This window comes from Neolamprologus brichardi, chromosome 12 (assembly GCF_056152115.1).
Source record: "Neolamprologus brichardi isolate AB-2024 chromosome 12, ASM5615211v1, whole genome shotgun sequence".
Lineage (NCBI taxonomy): Eukaryota > Metazoa > Chordata > Actinopteri > Cichliformes > Cichlidae > Neolamprologus > Neolamprologus brichardi.
In genome coordinates this window covers 4,883,430-4,910,834 of record NC_142115.1, presented here as the reverse complement: position 1 = coordinate 4,910,834, position 27,405 = coordinate 4,883,430, and the positions used below count along the sequence as shown (strand labels likewise).

General features: G+C 40.6%; 1 protein-coding gene across 1 annotated transcript; it reads right to left on the bottom strand.

Annotated features, from left to right (window-relative positions):
- Positions 1-392: 392 nt before the first annotated feature.
- Positions 393-26,039, bottom strand: txnrd2.2 (thioredoxin reductase 2, tandem duplicate 2). Its single transcript, XM_087848929.1, has 17 exons — positions 25,948-26,039; positions 23,705-23,770; positions 23,566-23,622; positions 23,321-23,465; positions 22,157-22,231; positions 21,370-21,448; positions 18,908-18,970; positions 18,707-18,777; positions 15,445-15,464; positions 15,211-15,302; positions 14,941-15,115; positions 9,881-10,017; positions 4,885-4,980; positions 4,242-4,334; positions 3,131-3,202; positions 2,952-3,049; positions 393-2,732 (listed from the first exon to the last, which is right to left on the bottom strand). The coding sequence occupies exons 1-17, from the start codon at positions 26,021-26,023 to the stop codon at positions 2,603-2,605; spliced, it is 1,545 nt and encodes a 514-aa protein (XP_087705055.1). The 5' UTR covers positions 26,024-26,039; the 3' UTR covers positions 393-2,602.
- Between the last annotated feature and the right edge of the window lie 1,366 nt (positions 26,040-27,405).

Here is a 27,405-nt window from a genome sequence, read left to right as displayed (position 1 = left end):
CACCGACTTCATTCCTAGGGTGAATGAGGCTGCTGTGGATCCTGGGGAGGTTCAGGGGTTTTCGGAGAGCTCGGTCCTTAACCAAACAAACACAGTGGAATTTCTGCCATTGTTGGTGCAGAGGGTTGAGTGACAGGGCTGTATAGCAGAGGTGCCTGTCAGCAGAGACAACTCAGGGTCAAAGTGGAACCATCCCTTGATATTAACACTGAGCCACGGAGGTTATTTTCCGATAGACCCACAGATTCAGATTTATACCATCACTAATGTTGACTTCTTTAAGCTTAAACATTCACCAAAATTCTCCAATATCCTTTTAAAAATGCTTTCAGGTGGATCTTTCCCCCTTTCTGTGACCAATGAGTCATTTATTTAAGGCACATAGCAGTAAATCAGTGGACATCATTATTTTATTAGGGACAGTGCAACCAAATGTGTTATTACTTTACATATAAATTATGTATCACAAAGCTTTAACAGAAAATGACACTTCTCTATTTACAGCTACTAACGTTTGCAGCCAGGTGACATCAGACCTGCACTCTCCAGTTTTGGCTTTTAGTGCGGGTCATCATTAGCTGGCTGACCTGAAAGTTGAACCCTGACCCCCTGCAGAGCACAGCTGAGGCTAACTGGTCAAAACGTTGGCCCTGAGTGACCGATCAGCAACGAAAAGAAATGGCTTAAGTTGGACAGAAAGGTTTAGTAAACCGTTTCATTTTTGTGCGTGTGAACAGCCGTACTGTGTGTAAAATAACAGAGCAAATGAGACAAAGCAGAAGGGAAGTGGAGGGTAAAAAGCAAACAGACATTACAGTTACACTGATGGCCTCAACGACTTCCCTCACGCTGCCTTGGGCCCACCCTTGGGGTCTCTGAAGTGGCTCGTTAAGCACAGGAACATGGACTCAATTACCCCGGGCACCGCTCGGTGTTGCGTTGTGTTGGTTGGCTGCTTGGACGGTTCTGCCCCCCCCCCCCTTCCCTTTCCAAAGGCCCCTGCCATGCAGTGCCGCAGCATATGAGCCCTCTGTGCTCGAAGTGATAGAGTCAAGCTGTTCCTGCTGAGCGGAGGTCAGGGTCCTTCAGTCAGCACCTCAGCCCTGAACAGAGCACACAGGAATCCCCACCACCACCCACCTCATCCCTCCCCAACCAGGGCAGAAGCTCTCTCTCTCTCCTCCAGCCCAGGTCCAAATAAACCTGGAAGCTCTCTCTCCTTCTCCCTTTTTCATCTCTCCATCTCCTGGCACGCTGTCACTCCCCTCATCGGAATCATTAATCAGACTGGGCAGATTAGACTTCAAATAAAAATAAACTACCCTGAGCACCCTCCTCTTAGGCACCTCCATTTCTGTAGCAAAGCCTCCTTATTGACAGGCCTCCTCCCTCCTCATCTACTTAATAAATCCAAGATGTCTACGGCAGGCAGCAGGTTGAAAACTCGAACACTGGCAAACTGTGGGGGTCCATTACTGCTTTATTGATATAAACAACTCACCTTATCTTCAAAGGTGATGACTCTTGAGAACTAACCTGCCATCCATGTAAATACACAACAGATAACCCTTATCAGCTTGGCTCCAATAAAGCCAGTCTGCTTACAGCTTCATTCAAAAGCACATATCTTTTATAGGGATTAAAGGGATTAAATGTGCAGCCTGAATGTATTCAGGTTTATGTTTTATCCACTGACTATCCCGTCTTTCATTCTTGGCTCCTCTCAAAAAAAGAAAAGAAAAGGGGGGAGAATTGGAGTGCAACAGTGCCGCCTCTGGGTGAGGCTGAGTATTGCAGCTGTAATAAAGCTCTCACTCACAGCACTCTAATTAATAGATAGAGCTCTCCGTGCCTGGGATGTGGCATCCATACAGCTTTTGACAGCACGCACTGGTAGTTCCACTGCTCTGCTTCCATGCATGTAGATGGTGGAGCGCACAGAAGGGAAAACGAAAGGTCTCTGCTGGGCCCTAAACAAGCAGAGGTGCCCCGGCCCAGGAGGTTGCTGGCTGACTGACAGGCGCCCCGTCGACTATTTGTGTGTGTCCATGGGAAATGGAACGGTGTCGCTGTGGCGAAGGCCCTGGGGCCATCCATCAGTGTCACGGTGGGGGCGGGTGGGGTGTATGGTATGTGTCACCTACAAGACTAATGGACAGGAAGTACAGCCAGAGAAACAACAATATTTGCAGAATATATATATTCAGAAGAACGCTCGGACCCGGTCTACATTTCTCGTGCGGTTTCAACAAAATTCTCACCGCGGGCCGTAATCCTGATTGATGAGCCTGTTTATTTAAAAGACGCTCGCTCTGTAGCGGGCCTCTCGTGAACCTCACATCTATAGCTGGGTGATTTTAGAGCATGTACGCAACGTTTGTGTAGATTGTATGATAACAGTTGCGGTTATCACTTGCTGTCTCAGTGAAGATAACCTGCCTGTGAAGAGACATTGATTCACAGGTTTCAGCGGCGTAAACAGCGGGCCCTCTAGAAATGGAGAGCTAGGAGGAGAACGAGGAGGATAAACCTAGGCTAACTAACTTTCTGCTTCCGCCCCGAGGAGCCTGCGTGCTCGCTGTGTGTTCAGAGACCGAGGTGCTTAACCTCAGCAGCCAGTTACTGTGGCATCCAAGCCAGAGCGCTTAGTGATGTGGACCTTGACCACCTCCTCTGCACAGGTGGGGTGGATTCCAACTGTCTGTATCAGGTGAGAATATGTCGCCCCGCACCTAAAACACAAAAACAAGTAGTCCCTTCAAGTTGCTTTTACTGACATTCGGCATGGATTCACCGTATCCTCATATTTTGTCTCATTAAAAAAAAGTTTTCAAAACTTTCAAATCAACAGTTAAATCCACCGAGGACCACAGGAAGAGAAAAATAGTGTTTGTAGGTCCATTGAAAAGGCTCCTGAGAGCGATCAGAGGATTGAGGACGTATTAACTTACTGGAAGCCCACAGCAAAGCCCTGTGCGACTTCTCCAGCGTTTGGACCAGTGAAGTGCAGACCCAGGATCTTCCCAGTGCCACCCTGCTCACATACCACCTGAAGCCAAGAAGCCATCAGTTATTCAGCTGCTATATGGTGTTTAAAGTACCAACAGGAAAGTCTGCAGCCGAGCCTTACCTTTATGTAGCACTGGCTGGCATCACGCTCTGCAACAGTGAATTCTAGGGGCTTGTAGAAAGCATGGTAGATCTATACATATCGTAGAAAAAGGAGAAACAGAAATATAGAATTATTTGAAATCAGTCTAAAAGGCAAGAGTCATGATGATCTCTTCTTTTGAAAAGGTAAAAATACTTTAAACTTTCAATTCCAGCAATGCAACAAATACCTGAACGCTAATCAGAATTAGATACAGACTTCAAAGTCCTCACAGACATGTGCATTAGCGCGTTTCATTCTACCGTCGAACGTGCCGACACAAGTCGTGAGGACCGTGCAGCTGTCGGGGCCCGGTGCTGCAGTTTCTCCTCAGATCTCAGCCCGCCTGTCATCACCCCATACACACCTCAATCAGGCCTCCTGCTCACCTGTCACTCACCTCCAGCAGCACCCAGCTCGGCGGCTAAACCGTTTATCAATGATCTTTTTGCCCATCATCTGGCACACGCCGCACGTACACAAACAGATAAAATACGGCTTTGTGTACCTGTGTGTGCCACTGTTTGCTTAGGTGTTAGAGGCCATTGTGCTTTTTTATAATGCAGAATGTTGACAGTAACGAGCCGCTGGGCTCTGCCGGTGTCGTTCTGTTTGAGCGCGTGTGAGACGCAGCTATTCATCGAGTATTGTCCCAGAAAATAAGACACAAAGGTATAGACACAGATGCAGTTTGTTGCCACAGCAGTTGTTACATTAACAAATGGTGTGGGGAGACCACCTTACAGACCGCTTAAATTAAACACATGAAACTTATATTAAATGACCTTTTATGTCAAGGTTTAAGTTATTTTAGTACCATCAGTGACATCTTAAGTAATCTAAAGGTTAACACACTTCAGTCACACCCTGAGAGAGGTTTTAGAAGAATGTTCAGCTCTAATCTATTTAATGTCTTTAATCTTAGTGCTTAGTGTGTTTTAGCTATAAGCAGGGGACTGTAGATATGCTTAGTCCTGCATATATTTATTCACCTATGAAATAAAATTAAATGTGGACACATATATATATATATATATATATATATATATATATATATATGCCATGAGCTGCTAATAGCATATAGTCTTACCTCTATTCCATCTTTTCCATGCCTTTTCTCAGCCTCTTCCTCAGACAAACCTACACAGCTGTACTCGAGAGGGGTGAACACTGTGGTGGGCACCTGTCACACAAAATAAGAACACACAGAATTGAAAAAGTCCAAGAATTAAAATGTCCGTTCTATCGTGGACATCGTTTGGGTTGGATAATCTCAATACTCTGCTTTTTATGTCAAATCTTCCCCCCAAAAAAAGGCTAAGAATGCTACATTATACAAATAGTGACACATTTCAAACAGATTAATATGGTGTGAACATCGCATCAAATAGACGGCAGCTTATTAGTCTTGGTCTTGTGTTAGTCTCTTGTAGGATGCGAACCCAAACAATCATAATAAAGCCTTGATTAAGACTTGTTGATGGATGATAGAGTATACATAGGAAGAAGAATGATGATGTTTTGGAAAATGCTGACACATTATGTTATGAATCATATGAGGGTGGATGGGGGAGTACATAAGAGACTCCAACCACGGAAACAGCAGAAATGATCATAATTACACACAAAAGAAGCGTAATGTATAGATGCAAAAGGCCCAACAAGCAAGAAAGGTGCTCTGTGTGTGTGTGTGTGTGCGTGTATGTATATTTTTGCACTTCTGTGCATCTTACGTTGTCGTAGTTCATGAGTTCAGTGCTTTGACCGGTCAGTCTGCGAGCCAGAAGCTTTCCGGCTTTAATGGCTGTCGGGGTCAACTCAGGACGCCCCTAAAGCAGAAGAAAATTTGAACTCAATGAATCTGTGTCACACTCACTCACTCACACACACACACCAGGCAAATTGAACAGGCCAGCTCGCAATCTGAGAAAGTAAAATAACATAAATCTTTAAAGGCCCACACTTGCGATGTCCAGTATACGACTCCAGTTCCTGCAGCTCTAAAACAAGATTTGTGCTCCACCCTGACAGTCTTGCTCAGACTGTCATTTTTAGACTGAGCAGAAACGCTCATAATTACAGGCAAATCTACACTCAGCTACTGAGGTGCTGTTTTCTTGCCCATCGTACAGCAGCATACCAGTGACATGCGAGTTCAGACAATTCCACTTCAGGCTCTTGACTCTATAAGCCCGACATGCAGAACTTCACATGCAAACTTTACAATGCATACACCAATGATTTTTCTGTATTCAGTTAACAATGCAGCACAGATTCAAGGGCTCGTCTACATGTCCTCCTCACATTCTGTGCTCAGACTTTTATTCTTGTCTTTATTGGTTTACAGGTGGTCAGTCTCAGCTGTGATTTTCAGCAGTGTGTCTTGGAAATTTAAGTCATCTTAGAGATCTCCTGTTTGCACCAGTAACATTAATACATTAGCACAAATCCACAGAGTGACACAAGTAACAAATGCTACACCTTTACACTGTCTCACTTACAAAAACAATCTCTGCTTTTGTGTTTTTGCATTTATTGTTTTGAAAGGATGCCAAAAGAGACAAGCGCGTAGCTCCGGATACATACACAAACAGACGTAGAACTGGAGTGAGCAGGAAGCAGTAGGGCTGCGGGGCAATTCTAAAGGCATGACTTCAACCTGTTAAATTACCACCACACATCCTGTTGTCCAAAAGCATCTCCTACAATGTATGCAGCCGTGCTCTCTGGTATTCCAGTAAGTGTTTAAACACCAGACGGCATGTGTCATTATAATGCATTTCTTGGCACTCAGATGGAAGGGGGAAAGGAAAAAAAATCAAAGTGCTGGACTAATTGGGAGGGATATCAATCCTTGAGCTTTTCAAATGCTGTGTAAAGCTGACTGTCAGTTTAGGGTGCAGCACAACTGATCACAGCCAGCTGTCAATCAAAAAGAAGCTCTGCCGGTGTGCGCAACAAGGCTTGGAGGCAGGAAGGAAGTACAGCTGGTTGGGGGGTGGGGGAAACCAACACATTAGATGCTGCAGGTTTAACTAGTCTTAACACGGTTGGTTCAGTTTGGAACACCCAGTGCTGGTTTTGTTAAAGCCCAGCTCGCTGTGCACCTTCACTTCATCAGAGTTCAGCTCAGTTTTGTAGGTCAAACTGAATGAATAAAGATGCAATAGTGTAATATAGAAAAATGAAATAAAAGAAGAAGCTATCGAAATTTTAATCATGCAAATTATTTGTCTTTTTTTTATGACTTTCAAGATAGAAAACATGCAGTTTGTAAAAAAATATTCATTAAACCGTTTGTGTTATAGTACAATGTGAGAAAAGCTTTCTTTTCCTGGAGGTTACTCTGGTCCTGCAGTTACATGTTTGGCACGTACGTAATGCACAGAGATCCACTTTGTCCACACGGAAACAATAAATGGCAGAAAGGGTTTTCAAACTATACTTCGCATAGAAAATATTGCTATTTGGTGCAAAGGGATGCATTCTGCGATGATGTTGTCTGCAGTGATCATGCAGTAGAGAAGGGCAAACATCAAAGGGATTCAAGTTAATAATTTTATTTTATTCGTTATGCTCAAGTAGTACTAATATATATATATTGACCATGTACTAACTTCCAACTTCATTTTGCTAAAAATAAATAAATAAATTAAATTTAAAAAAAAAAAAAAATATATATATATATATATATATATATATATATATTAGGGGTGCAACGATACTCGTATCGATATCGAACCGTTCGATACAGTGCTTTCGGTTCGGTACGCATATGTATCGAACGATACAACATTTTTAATTTATTTTATCAACTTTCCTTCTGACGATGCTATCTGTGTTGAGCGCTCAGTGGATCTGCGCTCGACAGTGCAGCCTAGGCGGAGTAGTCGAACACAGATTCACTGAGCGCAGGGCAAGCTAGCGAGACAGAAGCTAGGCTAGTTGCAACATGGCAAATTGAACCTCCCCCACCCTCATTCAGATCTGGCGTTTGGAACTATTTTGGTTTTCATGTGATGTATGACCCTGAAGGTAAGGTCATGGACTAAAGTAAAACAGTATGTTGGATGTGCCAGCAATGCTCAATTGGTGGGAACTAGTGTGTTAGCGCAGTTAGCTCGTTAATGTGTTGACGTCTTCCAGCCCCACTCATGAGGCGATCCGCGGTAGCTCGTTAACGGAGATTTGCCGTGTTGTGACGTTAATGTCATTTCAGATTAACGCTGACAGCACTAGTGGGAACACAACCAATATGACTGCACATTTACTCCGACATCATCCTAGTGCAAAGACAAGTGGAAGCAGACAAAAACAAGCAGGCATGCTACAATCTTTACCCGAGTCATTTAGACAGCCGTTAGCACATGATTCTCCTTATGGGGACCTGATATGTTTAATATGCTGCTGAGAATACAGCCCAGAAGAAGCGTATAGTATAGCTTTTATTTTGGAAAGAGACATTTCTCTGTAATAAACTCTCTTTTCCAAAGATGAGTGATTCCTCAATCAGATACAGGGCTCGCAAAATCGCTAGCCCGACGTCCTGGGGCTTTTTTCCAGTCGGGCTACCAAAATCTATCTCTGCCCTGCCCGTCGGCCTATCGTAGGAAGGAAAACTATATGTCAATGCTTTTGCATTCTTTCGGAAATGTAGCTGGGTAATTATGTCATTGGCATCGGCCACTGTCAATATGTGACATATTGAAATCGCGTTTGAATTTGCGCTTGTTTTTTGCTTTCACTTTGCAATCGCGTGAACTGTGTATAGAGAGCGACAGCACTGATTGGTGAGTGATGATAATTTGCGCACCAATTCCTCTGACATCGTCTTATCAATCGTTAGCTTACTATGCAAACATGACAAGTGAAATCTCCCGCAGCTTAAACATGTGAGAGGTTGATCGCGCAGAGAATCGCTGAGCGTTATGTAAGTGCGTGTGTAAAAGCAGCAGGATATATATTTTAGTTCTGCTGAGCCAAATAAGACAGGTCAGGGTGAAGAAGTGACAGCCAAAGAAAAGCTTACCACAAAACGAAAAAGTTATGACAAATCAGACTATAAGGAAAAAAGAAAGTGCAGCTTTATGGTTTCATGGACAAAAGAATTTCTGTGGCTGCAATATGACGAGCTAAATAACCAGGGCTGCACATAAGTGGTCCGCAGGTGCGCATTCGCTGTCAAAATAAAAACCCGCACAAGATAAGAAGTTGCAACGCGTGTTTGCGTACATAAGATTTTCAGGAGGAGGACGGACATTTGTTTAGAACTTTTAAAGATGTCGAAGAAGCTCCTTTAAGCAATTACTGTGATGTTCCTCCACCTCCAAAGAAATGTCAGAAGGAGTCCGAACCACAAAAGAAGCGCGTATTCTCGGAAAAGTGGTTGCAGGAGGTGAGCTGGCTTCAAACAAATGATGAACGCACAGAGAGGTGGTGCAGAATGTGCCGTGAAAATTTAATAAATGACAAATTAATAAAAAGGTATGAACATTTTTTTTGTATCGAAAAAATATCGAACCGTGACACCAAAGTATCGAACCGAACCGAACCGTGAATTTTGTGTATCGTTGCACCCCTAATATATATATATATATATATATATATATATATATATAATTTTTTTTTTTACTAGTTATATTTTTATTAATTTTTTTTAGCAAAATGAAAAAATGCTGTATTCTTGCTGTTAGTGGACACTTACATTTCAGAGCTTTTAAATATAAGCTGGCTTGTTGAAGTCTTACAAAAAAAGACTTCTTGCTGTTCTTAAAGTTTTACTAATCTGATCTTGTGTGATGTGGCTGTGAAGGTTTATTTCAAAAAATGGCCTTTTTGCAGTTCCTTCCTTTAATCTCGGCAGGTTCAAATATTTTGTTTTCAGCATTCATACTTTCTGTGTCAGTAGTAATCAAGTGTTTACCTACTAAACATCCACCATTCTAGAAAACTTTAACATCCACAGTGTACGGTGTGGACAAATTTACAAAGTATTTATAAAAAGAGAATGACTGTAAAACATTTTTACATTAAATCTTTATTTTTATATTAGCATTAGTTGGAAGTTAGTACATGTTCAATTTCATTTCTGACTCAGGATATATATAAAATACAAGAACACAAATGTTTCTATAGTCAAATTGTAATTTTGAAGAAACTAGAAATTATTTATTTTCTATATTAACTCGCCTCTTACTTTATATTTTATTTATATATTACTTAAATATAGTCTTATGCATTTAATAGTGCTTTTGGTTTGAAGTGTCTGTTTTAAAAGTAATAACCTACCAAGAGAAAAGTAAGTCCCTTATTAAGTCCACTTGGTGTCATTTTTAAATAAACCTGGACCTTCTCTGTACTGTGGGAAAAGATTTTGCTTGAAATGCTGCAAGTTCAGAGAAGCTCTTGACCATCCACTTAGACAGCTCCAACTTTAGCTCGTCTTCTCTCCAGTAAACACCAGTATAAGAAATAATAGCTGTACCGTTTCAATCACAACAACCAGCTCGTACTTTGCTGACATACAATCATGTGATCACCACAGAATTACATTAACTTCATGTTAATATTTTGTGAACATCACAGAACTGAGGCATCTCTGGGCCAACTGTTTAAACTATGCAAAGTATTATACAGTCTATTGGGATTGGTGTGGACTTTCAGCCACTGTAGCATAGTGCCGTTTCTCCACTTTTAAACAAAGCAGTGTCTGCTGTTGACAAAGCTTACCTCTCCGATGTCACCGAAAGCGTAGATGTTTGGCACCGAGGTTGACTCATCAGGACCTATGACTATTTTCCCCGTCTCTTTGTTGAGCTGAACACCAAGCTTGTCTAGGCCCAGGGCTTTGGTTTCAGGAGCTCTACCTGAAGTTATTAAGAAATATTAGCAAAACAACAACAACAACAACAACAGATGGGCATTATTAAATTACTACTGCATATGTATATATAAAAAAACCTGTAACTTGAGTTACATTTTTATACCCAAAGTTTCAGCCGTTACACTGGACCTCTGTGAGAAGTCTAGATACTAATAATCTGTGTGCTTGCTTAATAGTTAAGTTTGGCAGCACAGAAGCAGGAGAACACCAAAAAACACTGACATTTTTAAGGACCTTGAACATCTTTAATAAAAATTTAGGAGAAACTCATTAAATAATTGTATTAGCATCTCAAATAGGATATTTTTTCCATTTCACATCACTGTATATTTAATATCTCTAGGTTTAAGATTGCCTTTTATTGGATAAATCACACGTCTTTAAACAGTACCATTACCAGTGATTATAAGGCAAAAACTCAAAGTCTGGTCAGCTGATGAGCAGCTGTGCATGGGCATCCCCCTGATCCCTTGGGACATCCCAAGGTGCAATTTCTGACACTTCCTGGGGGATGGCTGACTGATGCTGTCAACACCAAGTCTCCATGGTGATGGAGCATGGACCACATGCTCCCCCATTCTCAGCACAGCTTTTTGCAACCTGCATGGGTAGCAATAATAAACACCCAGTCCTGAGGTGCCCATGTAGATGCTATCGGACAGCAAAAATAACAAACGCCTGAGACTCTTTTTCCTGGCTGGAGCCGAAGAACAACGTCCTTCCCCTTCCTCTCAGACTGGGGGGGGTGGGCTATAGGGACCTGTCTAGGGCTCTACGGCATGTGTGGCTTAATGGGATTGAGAGCACAGCGAAGGAGGAGTCAGGGAAGTTAGCCAGTCATTACTTATTCCCGAGAGACGGAATTGTAAATATTTTCCTGTCCTGTGAGACCCAAACACTGCAATACTTGTCATTCTTGAGTTGGAATATTTTGTAGTGATTTGTAGCAAAACTTAGACATTGTATCTTTTTCCTGTTTAAATTAGGTTTTTTCTATTCAATTTTTAATTTCTGTATTATTAATTTAAAATTAGGAATACATCAGGTCCCAATTAGTATTTACAAGTATAAAGTAAAACACTACAAACTAGTTGTGATATACAAATGTATTTTATTAACGACTTAATTCATTAATGTGTAATTTCAAAAGTGTCATCACATGTGACATGAGTAATTTAACTGCATTTACTATGGCAACTCTATTTCATATTTGCATTTAGGAATGAATAGATTTATAAAAACTTTATAAAGACTTCCTAACAAATCTGTAGCTGAAGGCCATGAAGCGATATGGCTGACACAGCTGGAAGATTAGACGAGAATCTTCAGAAGTCAACAGGTAAAACTTAACCAGTTAGGTTTAACAAGTAGTTTACACCAGCCTGTAAATATGGTAATAAAACAGCAGACAGACAATATTTAGGAAGGTTAAATTTTACTGTTTCTCACTTGTTTAGTCTAGTTCTGCTTACAAAGAGACTTCTGATAATGATCTATATCCTGTTTCAAAAGATTCATCTCTCCGACATAAATACATGTCTGTCACTGAGTTACTGTATACTTTAGATTATAAAATATTTTCACACTGGAATATTTTCCCATGTTTGTCTGTGCTTTTCATTGTGTTATGGTGTCATAATATCTGTGTGTGATGTTTGTGTATTGTATGTACGGTCGGCAAGGTCTGTCATCTCAGTTGTGGGAAACTGCAACTGACAAATAAAAGCACTTCTCAATTAATCTAAAATGAAAAACTGTCCAAATTGGCCAATAAAAACCAATTATCAATAAACTCTCAGCGGTAAGCATCCAATCTTATTTTAACTTATTTATCTGTAGGTTGTGTATCCTTTGAGGTGTTTCTGGGGTTATTGAAAATGTGTATATGTGCGTATGTGTATATACGTATGTATGGATAGATAGAAACATATGTATATATATATTAAAAAAAAATACACATGACATATAATGTAATTGCAAGGAGGTATTTCTGTAGTCTATTGATTACTAGATAGTGGAAAAAGGGGTGGGATTAAATAAGCTTATGCTTCTTCCTGCTCCTTTTTGAACATGAAAGTTATTTGTAGTTGTGGTTGCTCGTTTTCCTTTTGTTTTGCTTTGTTCATTTGTCTCTTTTAATTCTATGTTGTTGTACTTTTTCAACATGTTCAAAATAAAGATTAAAAAAAAAAAACAACTTGTGCAGTTACAGGCATAAAGACCAGATATATAAAAAGAGTTAAAATAAGATTGGATGCTTTCCTGATTATTAACATAAACCATATAAACAAAGATGAAAGGTTATACAGAGTAACTAGAAAAAAACCCAGAGCACCTCAATGTATTTATTCTATAAATAAGAAAGAAATTATATGTGTAAAACTCAAATCTAACACTATAATGTGACCGCCCATACTGTATGTATAGCTTCTGCTCTAACACCAAACTGAACATCTTTTTAAAAATGACCAATTTCCTCACTGAGTATTTTAATTTGCAGAATCCTGTAAGAACAAAATGTTTTCTGCCAACCTCAGAACACGGTCAGAGGGTCGAGAGCTGCTGGTCAAATGTGAGCACATGTAACTTTTTGCAACAATCACACTTCAGCAACATTTTAATTGAAATGTGATGACAACTGTGGGCTTAGCTGATTGTGTTGCCAGCACTTTCAGTCAAATTGGATCAAATTACGCTCATACAAGTGGAGCAGGTCAGCAGTGTCCCATATGGAAAAGAAATAGTAAAAACTTATATGACTTAACTCATGAAAGTGGCCACTTTCATGAGTAAATCATATAAGGCTTACATGATTTACTCATGAAAGTGGCCACTTTCTCATTACTTTCATATATTGTTTTAGTAAGTATCCAAAACATACAAGTTTCATTATATAATTTTTCAAGGGATCTTAAATCTGTGTTTACTCTTGTATGCTTTTCATACAAGTTTCACACAAGACAGATACAAACTTTATAAGATTTATATATATCTTTTCCATATGGGGTTAAACTGAAGACTTACAAAGAAACTAAACTGAAACAAAATCTCATAAAACAGAAAAGAAAAAAAGAAATGTTTTCAAATGACATCCTTGAGCAGTGCAGAGGACAGTGAGGAAGAAGACTAATGTGCCCACTGTCTGTATGCATGACAGGAAATGTGCAAATGTTCTGTTTCCTGGTGTGTTTCTGTGGGCACACCTGGACAGAGGAGCGGCGGCCATGAGGTCAGGAAGGAGCGGGGGAAAGGTGGAGGGAGGCATGGACATAGAGAAGGATGTGGTAGACTGTGGTGATACGGTCCCCTGGTCCCCTCTGGCCTTTAATAACTCCACAGAGGCCTGGGACTCTGCCTGGCCTCTAGTGTAAGGCAGCAGTAAAGGGAAGTGGCCTTGTACTCATAACTCCTGCATCCACACTTCAAAGAGCAGAAGCTACATTGTTACTGGTTCTCACTTTACTGTATGGGAACAAAAGCTGTCATTGATATAGATACAGGCCTCAGAGGGGTTTCAGCTAGTGGCACCAAAAGAGAGGAAACTTTGACAATTTCTGGAAACCCGTTAAAACTACAGTGTTACTGCAAATAGTGAAAAATGTGAAGACGATAAAAACAAGGCGAAAATACAGAGGGGTTTTGTGTACGGGGAATGGGGAGTAAATTAATTTTTACACTTTGTTTAGTTCTAAAATGTAAAGGCTTTGAACTCTCGCTCTAAACAAAGAAGGAAACATGAGCTAAGCAATGTCTCTCACATGTTCACAAGTGTCTGCTGATACACGCGCTCAGTGGAAACATTCACACCATAAGTCTAACGCTGAGAGGACGACGTGGGAATTCAGTCGCGGGAGGGAAGAAAGAACGTCATCTCAGCTGCAGGGTCACGCACATCCTCGTTGCTGTCACACGCACTGAGCCGAGGGATCCCCCTCCTCTCTCACGCAAACACTCAAAACTTTTCTGCTCAGTTTTTTGGAAGCAGAGTGTTGCCTTTGAAAGCATGCAACACAAACAAACCCACAATTGTGGCCCTGATGGACGGTTATTCCTTCCGTTGTTACTCATGCTGCTGGTATAACAGAAGTGAAATGATAGAAAACAGCATGAATAGATGAGGAGGAGGAAGAGGAGGAGGACTGCTGGTAATGGCAGGCGGAGGGTTACGAGTAGGGATGGCAGTGACAGATGCAAGGTTGGTTTCCGCAAGGTTGGCACGGGCAGGAAGGAGCAGAGATAGAGAACAAAGAGGGGAACGTAGTGACCCTGTGCCTGGGTGCATCCTGCCCTCCTCCAACCAGAGAGCCAGGAGTGGGTGATTAACACTTCCCCTGGCCATTCCCATCACTCAGTCTTTATTACTTTGTTTTCAGCCTTGATTCATGTGCTATCTGCTGACACTGCACTCTATTTTAGACGACAGAGAAACCGGTGGCAGTGAGAAAACAGTAACACCAGAGTTTCATTGCAGGGATATGTGGTTACACTGAGAGACTATTAAATGTAGTCTCAGTAAAAGCTCTGCAAAATAGAGAATAAGGAGTTACACTATACTGCCAAGCGTATTCACTCGTCTGCGGTCACATGCATATGAACCTGATTGACATCCCCTTTTTAATAGATAGGGTTTAATATGATGCCACTTCTTCTGGGAAGGCTTTCCGAAAGATTTAGAAGTGTGTATATGGGAATTTGTTCTTCCAGATGCACATTTGTGAGATCAGACTGATATTGGCCTATGTCAGAATCAAGGCCAATATGTTTTCAAGGAACTCAAGGCTCACAACAGTCAGGTAGAGGTCAAGTCTAGAATCTTTATCTAACTTGTGTGAGCACATAATGAGTTTCTAACTCTCCAGATCTCCATCTGATCTTCAAGATGTCCCTCTAACACACACAAACTCACCAACTGCCCATAACACGGAGTCAAATGTGTCCTTGTGCTCGCTCCCTGTCTGGGTGTCAGTCCAGGTGACCTGCAGGGCTCCTGAGGAAAGTTTGTCTACTCTGTTTGGGACAGATTTCCATGCAAATCTGGTCCCGTGGGCTTCCATGTAGTCTGTCACTAGACCTGCCATTTGCTGTACGAACCAAAAGAGAACATCCAAATTCAAACATGGAAAAATGTTCTATCACAATGCCCAGAGTAGACAGAACCTGGTTCAGAGAGCAGTACCTGATCGAAACCCCGGAGAGCGATGCTGCGAACCATCACTGTGGTGTCCAAGCCGATGCCTTTGAGAAAGCCTGCACACTCCAGAGCTACATCTGAGCAACATCAGGTTGAGGACTAGAGCTTTTTTATTTTATTAGATGCCGAAAGGCAACAACTTCACCATTTGCCAGCTGATGATCAGCACGCCTTACACAATGGCTTCATTTACCAGCTCTGTGGCAGACAAAAGGATACAGCTGGCTCCGACCACAAGTCTGCAAAACACAAATACAGAGAAGCTCTTAGCAAAACTAACAATGCAATAAAGATACATTTCATCATTTGCGCCGCTCACTTTGGCCAAATCAAACAAAACCAATCCAAAGCTAAAAGCTCAAAATGTTTTTACTTTAAATCCTTGAATTAGACAGGTGGGGAATTTTAAAACTTCGTAACCTCGCGAGTGAGGACGTGTGAAGAAAATGCAGAAAACAGCGACAGTGAAAACTATGTGTGCTCGCGTGTGGTCCAGATGAATCACGCTTGTAATCACGCTGAGATCTGTAGCGTTGAGGAGATCTAATTGCCGGCGTTTAGGCTAATCCCCGCAGATGGGGTGTGCCATGTTCAGGGCTCAAGTCCACCCATCTTCCTGCTGAGTGAAGGCTATCACCCACATGGATGAGGCCCCTTTTAGCATCACAAAACAGACCTTCCTCCCTTACGTCTGCTCCACATGACAGCTCTGGTTGCCTGCGGCACATCCTACCCCTGTCCGTGCTATCACTAACCACTGAAAGCATCAGTGCCCATGTTCCCCACGTCTACGCAATGCACACCTGCACTTAACATGTATTGTGTAGTAGCTTAAAGAAGATTAGGCAAAGAGGTTTAGCTTGATTCCACACTTTCATCACTGAGAACCTGGTTCCAGCCCCCAACCCCCCCATCACAACTCTTCTTCTGCTCCATTGTGTTTGACAGTACGTTTGACTGGTCTGTGCAGCTGCAACACATTCTTTTAAAAATACAAAATATTCTTTAAAAGGATGATGATGATTTGAACCTTTCCAACCCTACTGACCCTCTTCAATAATGGCAACGTTTGAGGGGAAACCAGAGGTTGTGAAATTCACATCAGCCTAGTAAACATGCATTAGGTTCACAGGCCAGAGTATCGCCATGATTAAAAACAAGAAACAAAAAAATCCAGTAATAAAAGGAAAAATTCAAAGCATTTAATCTTATTTAAAGTGACAAGTTGGACAGGGAGCCACCCAAGAAACATGTACATTGCTTGAGGCTTTCTCCTGATCGCAGTGGTAGCGCGTTGATGGGGCCTTTTTCCTGAGGAAGTAGCTGTGCTTTCAGCGGCCGGTGGCTGCAGTTAACCTTGGGCAGCTCTTCAAAAGCCAGGAATAAGATACACATTTGGATATTTCTGCGTCCTTGTTGAGTATGTCGGCAGATATTGCTACAAAGGACAGTAGGAGTTTGATATTTTTCATTACAAGCTGCTTACTTGTCCTGAAAGTATTTCAGGTTGGCCACAATATCTTCTCCTCTCTCATGTTAGATACTGTTGTTGGTGAGTCTGACAAAGGTTACAGCTGGATTACAATGTAACAGTATGACTGCCTTTAACTAGCATTTCAGTATTAAAGTCCTCGACATAACAACTGATGCATTTACTTTGATAAACTGAGGAAAAAAACAGAATAAGAGCATTTTAGCTTCAACTGTTTTTTCTGTAATTCCTACTTTTTATCAGAATTAGAAGTCATTTAAAATAAAAGGTATTTATGAGAATAATGCAAATGCAGTACTGTGTATTTACTGTGGGTGCAAGTTAACACTTTTGGGCCAGTTTTATAAAACTGTGTTTGTACAACAGCAAAAGTACTAAAGCTGTGGATCCATGTGGGGAAGTTATAAAGGAAGTTATCATTCTAGCTATGAATGGATGTAGATAATATTAATTGAGGGTTTACATTAAGAATTGTGAAAAAGAATTGTGTTTTTATACACATTTTTGGCCTTTGACTTTGGGAAAGTGATGTTAAAATACATTCTTTGGGCCCAATTATTGCACTTTATTGCAGAGCTGTGCGAGGCAGGGCTGGTATTTAGGTCACAGCACAGGGATACACTGTTGACAATAAGCTGGCCCAAAAGAGGACCATTGACCTTGACTTATACAAGTGATGATGTATCGAGTGGGGATTTGAAAATTCTCTGAAACCAAATCAGTGGGGTTTCTATCTCAAGAAAAATTTGCTTTTTACCACAGACTTGCTCTCAGTTTGAGAACCGCTCACGTAAATGATCAAGTGACAGTTTTGTCTCTGTACAGAAGCAGGTATCGTATGTGGGTCTATCCATGACTATGTTCAGGCTTCATTCTGACATGTTGTGCTCTGCAACTGCGTCATTTCTCTAAAAAGACACGGAAGACCTCTTCATGCTACATGTGGTCCACTACACAACACAGAACAAGGTTGGAGCCACTACAAAAACCCAAATACTGTGCCACACAATGTCCTGTTGGCACATGCTCACTGTTTTCCTCTGATAGCATGCTGATGGCTGCCAGGTAGGGCTGGACTCTGGCCCCGAAGCCAGATCTGTCAGTTGTGTGTGTGTTTGCTTCAAGGTCCATTAGACACCCATCAACCCCCTTCTACACGAGCTCTGCCTCCAGCAACAACCTCCCGGACCTCACCTACACAGCTGATGCCTCGACAAGACGACACCTTCAGCTCACGCTACGGTGTGTGATTAAGTTCCTGTTGCGAGGAGGCTAATGCTAATGCTAATGCACAACTGTGTGCCTGCGGGGGAGTCGGAGGACTCCATTAACCAACGCTCCCTTACATCAAAGGACTTCCTGAGCTCAAGTGGACTCTCTGAGTGGATAATTCAGTTTCCCACACAAATATTTGATGGTGTTTAACAAGACAACGCAACAGGTTGCTACAGTCACAAAACCAATAAAATCGACATTAAAAAAAAAATGTAAATATGAACAGTTAATAACTACATGCTTATGTTTATATGGAGCTTTATTATCTGAATAATTATTTCTGCTTATCTATCATCACAAAGCAAACAACCTCCGCAGCCAGGTACACCACAACCACTAGTCACCATCTGCGCGATGTGCCAAGAGGAAACGTCAGGGAAAGACCAATTAACCAGGTGGTGACAGGCACTAAATGGCTGGATTAAAGGCCTTGTTCTCTAAAGGTCAGGATGCACACTGCTAATCTGAATCATGAGGCGAGGACAGGCTGACAGGAAGGGAGAAAAACAAACTGCATGTCCCCGATGAATGATTACAGTGCGTGACAGGCGAGATGTGCCATGTCAGCGAGCGAGGTAGCTCGGTGGGTAGAGCGGCGAGAGAGCTGCAAAGGTTGGCGATTCTATTTTCGCTGTAGCGTAATGTATAGAGAACGATGACGACGATCCTGTAGTTATTTGGAGGCCACACAGACGCGTGTTCGTGCGCACTCACGTTTTTCCAGGAGACTTCTTCAACCAGAATATGTCGTCACTGGTGATGCCGTGCTCCGCTGCTCCAGGAATCTGCAACAACAGTTAAAGCTATGAACGAAAATATCAATCTATCAGTCAACAGGTCTGCAGATAATGTTAAACACAACAAAGGGGGAACAGTTTCCTTGAGTGTAGCATATTAGGTCTGTGGCATATTTACATTAGTGGGGTATTTGGGCCGTCCACCTGTGGCGATCACGATGTTCTTGGCAGTCAGGATGGTCTATAGAAGAGGAGAGGGAAGTGATAAATAACAGCTTTTGTTCATTTCCTTCAAAACATGAGGAAATGTCAAATGAAAGCAAGTGGTCCCTGCAGTATTCAGCATTATGGTGTTGATGGAAGCAGCGCTCTTTGTGAGTCTTCCATATTTTCCATCATATATACAGAGTGTACCCCACCTCTCGCCTTATAGTAGCTGGCATAGGCTCCCACCCCCCCGAGGACCCTGAATTGGATAAGCAATAGAGAACGGATGGACTGATGGATATATACATACCATAAGATGCTCATTTGAAACACGACTAAAATTCAGACCACTGTACACACCCCATTTCTGACATATTTTCTCTGTTCTTGACTGCGTGTGATGTTAAAGATAGAGCATCTCCTTAATATGATCAAGTCAGGCTTAAAGCTCTAAATAGGAGGACAGACGCTTGTAAACTCTTTTGTTTCCAAGTAGAAGAAAGCTGGATTAAAGGAAAGCAGGGCACTACAAAGGCTTGTTTTAGACTAGGGATGCACCGATACCGATACTGGTATCGGGTATTGGGGCCGATACTGTAAAATGTGTGTGTACTCATACTCGTAAAAGTTAACCGATATCATGAACCGATACCAACTTATTTCATTAGTCAGAGGGTGGCTTGTCATTTCCGTTGTAGTTTTTTAGATTGGCCACTAGGGGGACATCCCGCGCTAAACAGGCACAGGGTTAGACGAGTCAGACTGGCAGCTCCAGATAAAAAAGAGAAACTGGAGGCAGTGTTGCCAACTTAGCGACTTTGTCGCTATATTTAGCGAGTTTTCAGACCCCCTAGACGTGAAAGCGCATATCGCTTTTACTCTCAACAAGCAGCAGGTGCTGTAACGCAGTCAGTTCTTCTTTTACTCTTTTACTCTTATGCTGTTTTGTGGATCACAAGGTTTAAAACTACTTATAAACACACACACACACAAAGTAACTCCACCAGAGTGCCTATTTCGGGTCACTTTTGCCGGTCCAAGCCCGGGTAAAGGAGCAGGGTTGGAATTGTGACATTAAAAAAAACAATAATTGCTAAAAGAAATTTAATTTGTAGTTCTAAATAAATTCTAACTGCATTTAGGACGTTTTTTACTCACTTTATGTCTCTTCCACGATGTTATTTCTCTCTCCAACAACATAGATTACAATTACATTAGCATGACCAATTATGCAAATTAGGTGATGATGTCATTTAGCGACTTCTAGCGACTTTTAGGACAGCCAATAGCGATTTTCCTTACTGAGGAGTTGGCAACACTGACTGGAGGCTGCTCTAGCTAGGCTAAACAAAATGTCAGCAGTGTGGAACAGCCAACTTTAACTCAGGTTTTGGAAAAGCGATGAAAAATGTCAAGAGAAAATCCACGGGCAGTTAAAATAACAGAGGCTCTGACTCATTTTATCGCTCTGGATGACCAGCCAATGCCGGTCGTGGAAAACATAGGATTGCACCGTCTTCTCAGCATACTCGAGCTGTGATATGAAATTCCCAACCGCCCACACATCAGGGAGATAATGGTGCCAAAACTTTCTGAAGAGGTAAAGACAAGCAGTGTGTGCGATGTCAGTCCTTGGTTTAACGGCACAGTGGACTGATGATCCACCGGCAGATGAGGAGTTCATCAATGCCAAATACTTTCGTTATTTTGTTTGTTTGTTTACAATATGGACACTCTGCAACAATTTAAAAGTTTATTTTATTCTCAAACCTAATTTGTATTTATTTTATTCCAAACAGAAGTGTTTATTTATTATTCTGAAAGCTCGAGACAGTGCCAATAGTTCAGTGGTATTTTGTTAAATTACAATGTGGAGACTCTGCAATAATTTAACAGAAGTGCTTATTTTTCACTTGAAATTTTTTTGTGGTCATTTTTATTAAGATTTTATTTTTTATCAGAAAATAATAATAATAATAATAATAATAATAATAATAATAATAATAATTTAAAAAAGCAGAGAATAAAATAAAACCTGTCTTCCAATTCATTGCATTTGTGTGTGTGTGTGGTAGAAGTATCGGTTTTTGTACTCTGTATTGGCAAGTACTCAGATCCAAGTATCGGTATCGTATTGGTTTGTAAAAATTGGTATTGTTGCATCCCTATTTTAGACCATTGATGATGTACAGCACCAAAGTTTAGTATAACCTAAACAAGGCTTATGTGGAAATGATCATAACAGATCCTCTTTAACGAGACATCGAAACTAACATTCTTTTACTTAAATGTACATTTTATAATATACCAGCGAAAACAAGAAAAATTAAACGACTTAAAGAAATGTTGACATTAACCTGTTGAAATGGGATATACGCCACACGTTATATTCTCAGTAACCAACAGCCAGTTTCAGTTAATATTGCAGCCCACCTCCTTCCCTGCTTTACTCAGTCCTCGGACTGTGTGCTCATCCACCAGACTTCCTTTAAGGTTCATATATTTCACCTTCCTGCAAAACAGTAAACAATATACTTATTTTTTACGTAGTATTAAATGATTTTTATTGAAGCAGAACACGAAGCAGCATAAGTGGATCTGTTCAAACACTTGCATGTTGTATCTGCTTTGCCTGTAGTTAAAAAACATCCCGTTTTGGCTAATTGTTATTTAAAAAAAAAAAGAATTCCTATAAGTAACATTAACACTCGAGCCCAAACAAATGATCTCACCGGATTGAAAGCTTTGTGGTTGAAGCACATTCACACAGGTTAACACCTGTTTGCCCTACAGCCAGTCACTCTATCAACATGTGGTCACTGACGATCAATCCTTCAGCTGTGTGGTGTGTGTAACAGAAATGTACAGCCTTCAGCAATATGACGCCATGAAGAAGAAGAAAAAAATGGAACTGGGCTGGTGTGTAAATATTTATCTTATGGAAAGTATAGAATGGAAAATTAACAGGGAGGGATAAAGAGTGTCACGTGAAAAACATTTCATATCTATTTTACGCACTAATTATTGTAGACAATCAAAACATACGCAGTTATATTAAGAGTTCCACGATTATTTCAAATATTAACATTTATTGCTGCAAAAAAGCAAATAGACTGTGAGGAGTGACTCACTATGTCTTTTACTAAAAGAGTTAACCAACTGAAACATCACTGAAATCAGTAAGTTAAATAATGATAACAGCTGATCTGCTGTCACTCACTTGTCCTGCAGTTGAACTCTGTGGCCCCAATTTAGCGACTTGACGTGGTTTTGAACAGCCTCAGCCATGGTGGGCCTGGAAAACACACCAGGGGTAATGCTATAAACCAACCACAGCTCTGCAGCAATAAACAATGCAAAGAGGGAAAAGAAAGTGTTTAATATCCCAGACTGCTGGGATATTAAACACTTTAGAAGTTATTTTTTAAAGACAGACCAAGTAAAGTTTAAATGCATTTTTTTATTTCTTAATTTTGTCTTTTTTTAAGGAAGTTTGAATTTATTGATTAAAAATGAGTACAAACCTGCAGTGGAAAAGAGGACACACCTAAACCTGTCTTACTGTACTTACATCACTAGATGGTGCCACTGAGCTATTCATTCTGTGCTCCTATCTCCAGGTAAGACATAAGAGCAACTATGGCTACGTTCACACTGCAGGTCTTAATGCTCAATTCCGATTTTTTGATCAAATCTGATTTTTTTGTCTGCTCGTTCACACTACAGATAAAATGCAACAGCAAACGCGCTCTAGTGTGAACGCTCAAAGCGGCCGCATGCGCAAAAGAAGACACAACGTCACACACAACGCGCTCTGTTTAGACCCAGAGCAAACAGTATTGTTTGACAGATGGCCGTTAATATAAAGACTTTGGACTTTATGTTTCCCAATTTTTGCTTTAAGTTATTTTGTTATTTACATATTAATGTAAATAACCTAATAATGATCCTTATTGCTGTTTTAGAGGAGCGGTGCTTCAAAGGATAGTTGCAGATTTCTGTCAGAATCTGCAGATTATACAGTACAAATAAAATGTTTACGTTTCTCCAACGTTGTCTTCCCAGCAGTTTCACCGGATGGCCAGGAAGTGTTCGCGATGTCTTCTCCGGCGCTGATAATTGGCGTCTGTCTTGTGTCAGTGACGTAAAAAACAGATTTAATGCGACTTGACCGTTCACACAGCAGTCGCTTTTTGAAACATCGGATATGTATCGGATTCAGTACCACATACGAAAGTGACCCAGATTGGATTTGAAAATATCGGATTTGTGCCGTTCACACTGTCACACCATGATCGGATATGGGTCGCATAGGGTCAAAAAATCGGATTTGATGCGCTTTCGTCTGCAGTGTGAACGTAGCCTAAGCTGGGGTGAGACCTACCAGTCGTGGGAGATTGTGTCAGGGATCTGCCAGCCATACTTCTTAGCATCTTTGACTGCAGTCCCAAGTAAAGCAGCCTGATGCATGAGCTTCTTAGGAATGCATCCCACATTAACGCACGTACCACCAAGACCCCACTTGGTACCTGTTAGACAAAGTGAAATACACTCAGTCTCATCTGTAAATCTCAGTGTTTCAGCTGCTAGAAATAACTGAAAAACTATGTTCTGCAAAATGTACTTCACCTTTGGCAGATGGTTCCACATAATCTAACACAGCCACTTTCTGTCCCAGTTGTGCCGCTGCAAAATGTTATCATATTGTTAGCAGGTTCCTCAAAAATGCCTCTGGAAAAATTAAGGAATAACAAGGATAACACCTCACCTTCTTTGGAACAGGCAAGACCTCCAGAGCCCCCACCGATAACCAACAGGTCATAGTCGTTCTTCCCTGCATGAGAATATAAAATCAATAGTAGACACAGTATCATTATGAAGGGTGGGATAGTTGGGGGGATTGATACAGCATATTATTGTGATATTTTACATGGGGATATAGTAACAACAAATATTGATATTTTAAGAAATAAACTGAAATACTGCAAATTAGAGGGCCCATCTCCCACATTGCCATCCTGAGATAATAACAGTCGAGCAAACTTGCATTCAATCGGCTTGAATAAAAAACATCTAAACGAGCTAATGACTCAGTCACATAAGTGCAAAAAGGACAGCAAACAGCTTGCATCTACAATAATAATAATAATTAATAAAAATGGTGGCTGACTCTTGACTGTATTGAATTTTTTCACATATTTTCAGTGACTGGAACTTGAGGTGAATTGTTGGCCACAGCTTGAGGGTGTTGCATGCTCAAGACCATTTGTGATTCCAAGGTGATTGCACAGGTCCCCTGATAGGAGTCGACCTTTCTGCAAACAGCTGCAGTCTGAGGCTATGTCCACACGTACACGGGTATTTTTGAAAACGGAGATTTTCCGTTTCCGTTTTAAAAAATAATCCCGTCCACACGTAAAGGCAGAAATGAAGGAAAACGCTGCTAGGAACATGCCAAAGCAGCAGGTGGCGCTATATTCCTAACCGTGTAGAAATGTTGGCCAATCAGAAGTCTAGAAGCCTCGGTGGGAAAAAGTAAACAAGCTGGGGCATAGAAGCAGAACCGAGTCGTATGTGTGGAGGGACAGTAACTGTGTGTGTATATGTAAGCATTTAAACACTGCAGAGAGTACAATTAACAGTAACAGTATTGTAGAGATTCATTTCACCGAAACAATAACGTGGCGCACACTGTGACGTCAAGAAAGGCGCACATCTTTGACGCTGCGTTTTCGTCCACATGTAAATGCAAAAACGGAGTTTTATTAAATATCCACCCTGGCCGGAGTTTTTAGAAATCTCCGTTTTCAGTGACCGAAAACGCCATTTATGTGTGGACGAAAGGTGCAAACGCATAGAAAAATCTGCGTTTTCAAAAATACCCGGGTACGTGTGGACATATCCTGACTCACAGAGAGAGTGTCAAGGTTTGCAAATAATTGCTGTCTAATTTATAAATGCAGACAGAAGCACAACTTGAGGGGTCTTGACTCAACCCTGGCTGCCAGCTGGTCATGTTTCCATAGAAAAGGAAGACTGAGTACGTGTGAATTTCTGTCTGTGCAGACAGCAACAAAAATGTGATTTTTGATGATTTATCACAGAAGATGGCTGTATGGAAACTTGACGCCATTCAGTCGCAGACTCCAGACTGACTTATTGCAACATTTATGGCAGGTTTTAGTATCAGTGTTGCTGTTTGCCAAACACATTTTGAGTGAGTGAAGTATTGTGATTGCGCCCTGTTTTGTGGGGTGTCTGGTGATTCTTCTAAGAATTATGTTATCAGTAGGGTTATGGATCTGTTACTGTTGTATTGACAATAAAACACTTTTAAGCTGAACTTCTGTACACCGTGACACTGGATTTGAAAACATTCCTCAGTTGACCTGGTTCGGAAAAATTTCCGTCACGTGTCGGTGTGGGCGTTTAGACTAAACAGCGTCCACGGGAGGTACAGCAGTCTACCTTCCTTTCCACTTGAATTATTTTACAAGACAACTTTAACTATTAATATTAATTATTATTATGCTGAAACGTCGTGTCTGAATTTAATCTTAAAGTAAACATGCTGTCGTTATTCTTGCTGACCGTATAAATATTCCCCCAAAACACAAATGAGGGTGTAGTTAGAGCATTTTACGGCATCTATATTGACAGTGCTATCATGTATTGAGACACTAACTGTTAACTAACGAGTGTTTGAACAACTAGGTGATGTTTTGTAATATAAAATTCAACGAGTTCTCAGGAATTAGCCAGTTACTCATCAGCGCAGTATCTACCATGAAAAAGAGCGTTTTCCAGTGTTACAGAAACTAAAACTGACATAAAGTGACCATGAGTTAAAGAAGCTACAGAAATGACCCCGATAACATTAAATAACAGGTCTTCCAGTGTTGCTGGCGACATTTTCCGTTCTGTCTGTTGACAGGAAAACGCTTTCAGTTGTTGAGACCATCAAATTTAAATACCTGTTCATGTTGTCCCAACATAATAATTTTACCTCACCTGTCAGTTTTCTTGAAAATATGTGCAAACAATTAATCCTTTTCCACCGGTGTCTGCCTCTGTACAACGCAGCCATGTTGTTATTATGAAAGGACCCAGAACGGGACGATGGTGGCTAGAGACATGCCTGCAAAGAAATACTGTACCGTTATTACAACTGCGTTTCATTTAATTTTTTTTACGAGTAACGTAATAAATATTAATGAATTTAATGGTGTAATTTTGAAATAATCTTAATAATATAAACTATTAATTTATGTCTAATTAATAAATGTTCATACACGAAAATGGCTATTATTTTACATTTCATCTGTATAAGTCAAAATACGGAGGAAATTTCTTTGAACATACAGACTGTCTGCGTTAGGATTATTTAGTATTTCGTCAACAATGACTGGTAACCTGAACAATATTTAACTGAAAGAGAGGCACTGTTTGGTTCAAATAAAAGAAAACTAACTTTCATCTTCTTCATCAAATCTGCATCGTACGGTATAAATAAAAATGTTTAACATTCTTAATTTGTGCCTCATTCACTTCACAATCAGTGCATTAGCAGTTTAATGTCTCTATTATTACTCAGTTAATTATCTCAATTACTAACATAATTAGGTTTGGCCACACTACGCCAGCAGGGGGCCCCCAAGACCACATGACATGCCATATTTTAGTGGGTTCATGTAAAAGGTAATCATACCGGAGAAAGCACAATATTTTTCGATAAATATGTTAACAGACAATTTAATGAGACTAATTTGATGATTTTCACGATTTTCACTGTCAGAGCTGGGCTCACGTTTATGCACAATCAATAAATGAATAAATAAATAAATAAAACACAAATTGGTGGGCTGCAATATTAACTGAAAAGATTTGTCCCTCTCAGGAATTAAATACTATTTATTTATCATTAACGTTTACCATCAATAGCATTAGTTAACCAGAAGTGTCAAACAAACCTTCAGTTCAGTCACTGTGTGGTGAGCTTAGGTAATGTTTAAAAACCACAGGTATTATTGTTGTTACTCTCCTGTCAGTTCCTTAGTCAGACTGTTTCATTTATTTAATATCGTCTATTAAAAAACGTTTTCTTTGCGATGCAAAAAATAATATTCAGGCTTTTTTTCAATTCTTTGCTTCTGTTTTGTTCATTTTTACACTTAAAATACAATTAAAACAGTCAACTGGTTTTAAAAATTCCTTGTCTGATGGCTTATTTCTTTCCAGCACACTACTAATCCATAAACCACTAAATAATGGTTGTATTAAATGCATAATGCACAAATTATCACGTATGCACGAAATGTTAATATTGGTTATGCTGGGGTGCGCACTTTCTGATGGGTTTGGCTAGGGATGGGGGCCTTAAATGAAATTCTACTCATAAAACTTTGGGCTGGCTCTGGTCACATAAATAATATTAATATTAATACATCGCACTCATTAGATTTTTCATGT